Source organism: Miscanthus floridulus, chromosome 13 (genome assembly GCF_019320115.1).
Source record: "Miscanthus floridulus cultivar M001 chromosome 13, ASM1932011v1, whole genome shotgun sequence".
Taxonomy (NCBI): domain Eukaryota; kingdom Viridiplantae; phylum Streptophyta; class Magnoliopsida; order Poales; family Poaceae; genus Miscanthus; species Miscanthus floridulus.
The window spans coordinates 88772498-88779867 of NC_089592.1; the positions used below are offsets into that span (position 1 = coordinate 88772498).

General features: G+C 45.7%; 1 protein-coding gene across 1 annotated transcript; it reads right to left on the bottom strand.

The window, feature by feature from the left end:
• Positions 1-970: 970 nt before the first annotated feature.
• LOC136499037 (plant cysteine oxidase 4-like) lies at positions 971-2032 on the bottom strand. The gene is made up of 3 exons (XM_066494741.1): positions 1858-2032; positions 1568-1734; positions 971-1456 (listed from the first exon to the last, which is right to left on the bottom strand). The coding sequence occupies exons 1-3, from the start codon at positions 1991-1993 to the stop codon at positions 971-973; spliced, it is 789 nt and encodes a 262-aa protein (XP_066350838.1). The 5' UTR covers positions 1994-2032.
• Positions 2033-7370: the final 5338 nt, after the last annotated feature.

Sequence of the window (7370 nt, forward strand, 5' to 3'; positions counted from 1 at the left end):
GATCAAAACAAACATTGTACATCTTGATGAGTTATACAACTTTGTAGTTGAAAACTTTTTCATTTGAATTAATTTACTGCTTCAAAATATGCTTTGAAATTTTCTTTGCCGAGTGTCAAAAAAAATAACACTCGGCAAAGAAGCTCTTTGCCGAGTGTCAAAAAAAAAACACTCGGCAAAGAGCCTCTTTGCCGAGTGTCAAAAAAAAAACACTCAGCAAAGGCGTCAGTGCCCGAAAAACAACACTCGGCAAACCGCCTGGCACTCGGCAAAGAGCCGGTCTCCGGTAGTGAATCACAAATTATAAGTAACATTTTTTTTTCTACGAAAGGACAAAGACAAAATTTGGTGGCGGTGCCAGAGTTGGGGAAGAAGAAGCTGGCCGGAGTTGGGGAAGATGCAGGGTGCGGCAGCGGCAGCGCGGGGACGGGCGGGCGCAGGCACAGCGGTGCAGGCGCGGCAGCGACGCGGGCACAACGGCGCCGGCGCGGCAAAAAAAATTTGTGTGCCACCGGGTGATAAAACACCTGGTTGTTGTATAGCATTTCCGTTTTAGAATATTTACTATGACGTATAATACAGACATGAATATATCTTATGGATTGGACAATGGAGCCAGAACAGGGATGGAGAGACGGGCGCAGGAAGTCCGATCTGTCTGTTTATTTACAAGGGCGTCGGTTGGTGAAACCACGGTGTTAGACTATATGAACTAGCAGCGGTACTTTACTATCAGAACTCTCCTAGCTAGTACACACACGTGACACGTCGGTCGGTCGGGCGAAGAATTTGTACACTGGCCATGCACAGATCTGCAGAGAGCTTGTGCTTGCAACTATGAACTATCTATAGCTATCTAGTATCTGCATCATCTAGCTCTTTCGATCGAGAGAGAGAGAGAGAGAGAGAGAGAGAGAGAGAGAGAGAGAGAAAGAGAAAACAGGGAGAGAAGGTAACTATCTACAGCTAACTACTCGTCGTCGTAGCTGTCGTCGTCGTCATCCTCATCCATGTCGACCGTGAGCTCAGGGCCAAGATATGGCGCCCCGGCGACGGTGAAACCCTCGGGCAGGTCCGTCTCTTCCAAGACAGCGAAACCCGGGAGAGACGGGACGGGGACGTTGGTGAAGTAAGTCGAGGGGCGTCCGTGGTCCTCCGAGTATGGCGGCGTGAGGACGTCGAGGATGGCGCAGGGCGTGACTGCGGTGAAGGCGTGCAGGTTGCCGCCGCTGCGCGGGAAGAGCACGGACGCCTGGCAGGGCGCGCGGCGCACCACGTCCGCGGCCACCACCCTGGCCAGGCCACATTTCCTCCTCGACGGCGACGGCGAAGGCGCGGCGACCCAGTCGTAGGAGCGCACGCGCACCGAGCCGTACAGCAGCTTGCTGAGGACGACCATCTCCGGGTGGTCGTGCAGCGGCAGCGTCGCGCCGGCCGGGAAGCAGAAGACGCCGATCTGAAAGCAGGCAACACGCCGGGACGGGATCAGTATTCAGTACAAGCACAACACAACCCAACCGACCACAAGCTCGATCCGCCGCGCGGCTACACAGCAGCCCCTGCTTACCGAGAAATCGTCGCACTGGTGTATGTGCACGTAGGTGATCTGCGTGAACGCCGGCGCCGGCAGGAGGCGGCTGCCGCTCTTGGGTCTCAGCTCGTCGTCGGACGAGGACGAGGACGACGTCGGCTTCTCCCCGTCGTCGATCCCGACGTCGGCTGCCTCCATGCCATCTGAACCAAAGGAAAACATTTATGAGTCGTCTTCATTCACCAGCCGGCGAACACCAGGACGCATGCAAAAAGAAGAAATGAAGCCGAAGCAAGGCATAGGCACGACAGAAGTAGTGAACTGACCAAGGATGTTCTGCAGCCATCTGATCTCCCCGACCGTGGGCGCCGCCGCCGGCGAGGAGAAGACGACGTCGCAGGCGTCGTAGAGCCGCTGCACCTTGCTCAGCGCCATGATGTGCGGCGGGAACGCCACGGCCATGGTGAGTGTCGTCGTGTCGATGTCTGGTGTCGATCGCGCCCTGGACTGGAGTCTGGAAAGTGGAAATTGGGGGCTGCGTCGCACCGCTGGATCGGGCCCGGATTATAAAGCTTTGGCATGGCATCGCGTGCGTACGTGGTGCGCCGTGGGTGGTCTGGATGCACATTCTGTTCTGGCATTCCGCGACCGCCCAAACCCCAAACGGCCAAACCGTGGGCCTCGCCTGCTTTTTCCAGGGGCCCCCGGGCAACCCAAGTTTGGGGCCGTTCCAGCCAGCCAGGCAACCCAACCCCCGTCCCCTGACTGCCCTGCTGTTTCTGACGGACGGCGCTGCCTGCGTTCGCTCGCCCCCCTTTTTTCCTTTCCTGACAATAATTAACTTAAGCCTAGTTTAGATTGCAAGTTTTTTCACTCTCTCTATCACATCAAATCTTTGGACACATGCATGAAGTATTAAATGTAGATAAAAAAATAACTAATTATACAGTTTGATTATAAATTACGAGACGAATCTTTTAAGCCTAGTTAGGTCATGATTGAACAATAATTGTCAAATACAAACGAAAGTGTTACATTACCGAATACTGATTTCTAACCTCAATCTAAACAAAGCCTTAGTAAATAAAACAAGTTGCTGCACGGAACTTGTAGCCTGTGTTTGGTCGCTTGGGATCTCGACAGCATCCTTATTGGGGTTCTGGGTTTTGTACATGTAGCCGTAGCGCCCACTTGATATCTGATACTGCCTTGTTTTATTCTGTTTCCGGAATGGTTTAATGTCACTAGCCTAGTAGTATCACCGTGTGAGCAAAGTTCTATGCATGTACGTGCTACTCAGTGGTATCGTTTGTTTGTTTGGCTTATAAGCCGTACTTTTTTTAATCAATGAATAATATTTTTTTTTAACAACAAATCAGCCAACGATACTTTCAGCCATGGCTTATCAGCCAAACGAATATAGCAATAAACCAAATCTTACATTGCTATCTCTCCTGTACTGTTTGGGTCACGCTAATAAGGTACTCCCTCTGTGGTAAAACACAAGTCATTTTAGCTTTATCCAAGTTAAATTTCTCTAACTTTTACCAATTTAATAAAAAAAATCTGCGCGGCTTTATAAAATTCACCATAAAATGTATATGTTTTTTCTTGAGAAATCATGAGATATATACATGTCATATCTAATAATGTATGTAAAACTGAAAAGAATTACATTTTGGAATAGAGAAAATATAGATCAGTGTAGACATTGCTTAAATTAGCAGTAGACAGTGGCGTAACCAGGGGGACAAGCTGGGGCCCTGCCCCCCCCCCCCCCCCCCCCCCTAAGCACGGTAGATTTTCTTTAATACTCCTACAAATATTTTGGATTTACAGCATAACAAAGTAACTATACAGCCATTTTTTATTAAAATATTGTGATTTTGATTATAAATAGTATAAAAATATTTAAAAATATATAGAGACATACATTTGTGTATATTTTATCATATTTAAAGATGTCATCATATTTGTTCAGTCCCCTTAATCAAAATCGCTGGTTCTGCCACGACAGTAGAAGATAGAAACCAGGAGCCACTGTAAAGAAAAAAAAAGGGCCTGACGACAAGCTACGTATATACATATAATCCACTGCTAATAAGCTGACGCTGGTGACGGCGTTGCGTATGTCCCTTTGCATTTAGTCTAAGGCCCTGTTTAGATTTAAAAAATTTCAATCAAAAGTGTCACATCGAATCTTGCGGCACATACATAGAGTACTAAATATAGACGAAAAACAAAACTAATTGCACAGTTAGGTGAGAAATCGTGAGACGAAACTTTCGAACCTAATTAGTTCATAATTAGATACTAATTACCAAATATAAACAAAAGTGCTATAGTAGCCCAACAATAGCCAAACCCAAAATAATTTGGGAACTAAACGCGCCCTTAGTCATGTATATGTATACGGCACGACGAATCCTATCTGCACGCAGAGACGAAAAGACAAGTTATTCCACGCGCGCACGCACCGACTCCAATTCCAATCCGACGAACAAAATGCATTCTTGCTTTGCTTGAGACACCGATAGCGTGACAAGAAAAGCATTCCATCCATTGGTCGTTCCTCCCGTTCGCGCTTTTTAAATTTTCCATGCACGCTGTTAGCAGGTGGTAAGATGCAAATCAACCACCGGCCGACCGGTTACGTATGGCAGAACCGTCTAATTTAATATCCTTTCAAAAATATTTGTTTTTTATTAGACACTAAGTACTCAAGAGAGTGTACTAAACTAAGCAGTTCCGTCGAGCACACCCCAAGGGACAGTGGCGGACCCAGGATTTGAAACCAGGGTAGTCCTAATAAAAAAAATTTATGTGCAACACGACAAAATTCAAAGAAAAAGTTCGGTAAAATAGCTATAAATTAACCAAATAAAGATAATACAATTGAAAGGCTCAAAACTTATATAAATTAACCAAACTTATATAAGGTCTTACATAAATAAGAGATTATAATACAAGTTCTAGTTTAAGGCTTTTGCTTTGCGCTTTCTCATTGCCATGAAAGCATGAACTTGGCGAAGATTGGACATAAAAGAAATTCAAAATTTTATTTTATAGAAAAATAGTATCAAACAAAGTTTTGGAGTACACCATTGCGAAGAGCTCGTCGAGACAATCGAAACAGACATATTATTTGCTATATTGGGAGCTCAGATCCAAAAGATATTAATTTTAAAAGAGAAGTGAACGTCCACTTAGCAAACTCCAGGAGAGCCCAACAGCATAGCGCCATGCAGCACATGCACTAGGCATCGATACTGGCCAGGCGCGTCCTCATCTGCTTCCCCAGTGGGAGAGAGTCGTCGAACGGCCTAGCCACTCTGGTAAAGCCGCATGACTCAGGCAGGAGGCCCCGCCTGCTCCCCAGTTTCACCACGCAGGAGCACAACAGGCCATGACTGCGCACACTCCGTGACTACGATAACGTGGGCTTCTTTTAGTTTTTTATTGGGCCATACTTTCTATAGGCTTAAAAATGTTGAGTACTAAATAAACTTTGAATCAGATTTTAGGGTAGTCCTGAGCCTACCTAAGCTACCCTCTGGGTCCGCCACTGCCAAGGGAGAATCTCAAAAATCCATATTTTTTCATCAGAATCATAAATGTGATAATAAAGCTTACAACATTCTTAAGCCATTTCTTACATCACTTTATTACGGTAACATAATATTACCTTAATTGATTACAACAGCGAAATATAACAATGTTATCAGAGTTACAGAGGAAGCAAAGATTAATTTAATGATACGGTGGAGCATTAACATAGTGGATATTTTTACACAAGAGATGCTAGCAGATTTTATTTCTTTTCTTATAAAAACCTTTAGTGAGGATTATAAATAAACACTACGGTCGTAGCATGAAAAAAAACCTCTCTGAGACCACCAGGAGGTTTCCACACACGAGTCAGCTCTAAGTATCCTCCGATCACCTACAACAGGGGAATAAAACCCTGAGTACTCGATTGTACTCAGCAAGACTTACCCGACAGGAGGAAAATAAAAGACTCCAATGATATGCAAGGCTTATTTGGCTTGTGGATTATTGCATCTGCGGAAGCATTACTAAACGTGCGTCCTTATATGTAATTTTATTTGCAGCCATCATTAGTTCATTAACTAACCATTCTATGTAAGCACCTATGCTACTTTCAAGCAGATGGTAAGCAATCAGAACCATTTTATCACCTTTCAAGTTCTAGTTCTTACTATGGTGTATCCCAGCTGGGTACCCCGAAATACACGCCTCATTTGCACCCTAGGCACAAACAAGACCAATCCGTTCCACTCCTATCAATGGGTCTAGGTCTCCGTCTAAACTTGGACTTCAAGCCACCACACTTGAGACCCGATCTCAGTATGGTGCTTAGATCTCCATCTTTCCTCGTCTCCAATCAGTCGGTCTAGAAAGAGCCAGAACCCATGACAAGAGCGTAATGAGCCTTTTGGTTCCCATAAGCAAGTATGTGCTCAGGATAATATATATGTGACCTCACTACCATCCACAGCAACAGACAGTCCTCAATCGACACAGGCGGAACACACGCAATCCGAGCCTCGCTCGAATGCCTAACCAAGTCCCGATCCAAAATACCATTCTGCCTGGTCTCTAATTATCCTTCATATATATTACATGTGATAGTAATATAACAACAATAACAATATCTTTTCTATCTCTCGTGAGTGACAGGTAATCACTCGACTTCTACTGGATCCTATAGCATAGCAATCTACATAATCCTGACATACGAGAAAAGAACTCACTGGCCCCTTTGTTGTTTGTTTGTATCTTTGACCGAGTATTTTTGTCCTTTTTCAGCTGGTGCTATGGTGGCCTTGGTCGAGAGTGAAGAAGAGGAGGATGATGATGCCACCCTTGTTACTCGTCGGTGAGTTCTTTTCTCGTTTTCTTGTTGTTGAACCCTTCTTTTTGTTTTGACTTTGGTCTTGTTCCCTTATAGTAAGCGGTCATCGGGTTTGAGTGCTCCAGTACTGGCCGTGCTACTTCCGTCGCAGGGTGGTGGCGATGTTTTTGCTACTGTGGTTCCCCTGCGAGGTCTTCTTTTGGTTTTATGAAGAAGAAGATAGCTGAGTGAGTGAATTCTGGTTTTATTTCTTTGCTTCTGTTCTCCTTTTTTCTTATTCTTATTGGTGAGTTTCCTTGTCAACTTTCAGGCCTTCGTCTTCCTTGAGCCTCCAGTTGACTTCTTGTCAGACCTCTGGTGCGCCCTTGTGTACTGAGTCTCATGACTCGGAACGCACGATCATCGAGGTGGCTGAGAGGGGGACAGAGTGTGCAGCTGCTGATTTGCCGACTCCTGAGGTGGCCGTGGCCATGGCGGCGGGTTCATCTGAGGGATTGGCCATGGCTTCCCAAGAGATTGCCCTTGTCGTGCCTTCTTTGCATCGACCAGCTTCTCCCTCTCCTCTTCTTGCTTCTGGTGGTCCGCTTTTGGCTGATGACGTGGTGCAACAATTTGATGCCACTCATCGATTGTCGGAGCTAACCGTCGCCTGGGGAAGCTTGTCGACCCTTGCGACTTCTTTTGGGGAAAAGCTCCAGGTAAGTTTTCCTACAGTTCTTTCTTTGGATGTTTGTTTTTCTTCTATCCTTATGTCTTGTTTTTCTCTCTTTTTGCTCAGTCTTTTTCTCATGATCATACCGGCTTCTTTTTCTTGTCTGAAAATGAGAAAAAGTTGTCTTCTGAGGTGAGTACCCTAAAGGCAGAGCTTGACCTCTGTTGGGCCGAGTTGGAGACTGAGCATCAGACACATCAGAAGGAGGAGAAGGCTCTCCATGCCTGAGTAGTTGATGTAGAAAAGCAGAG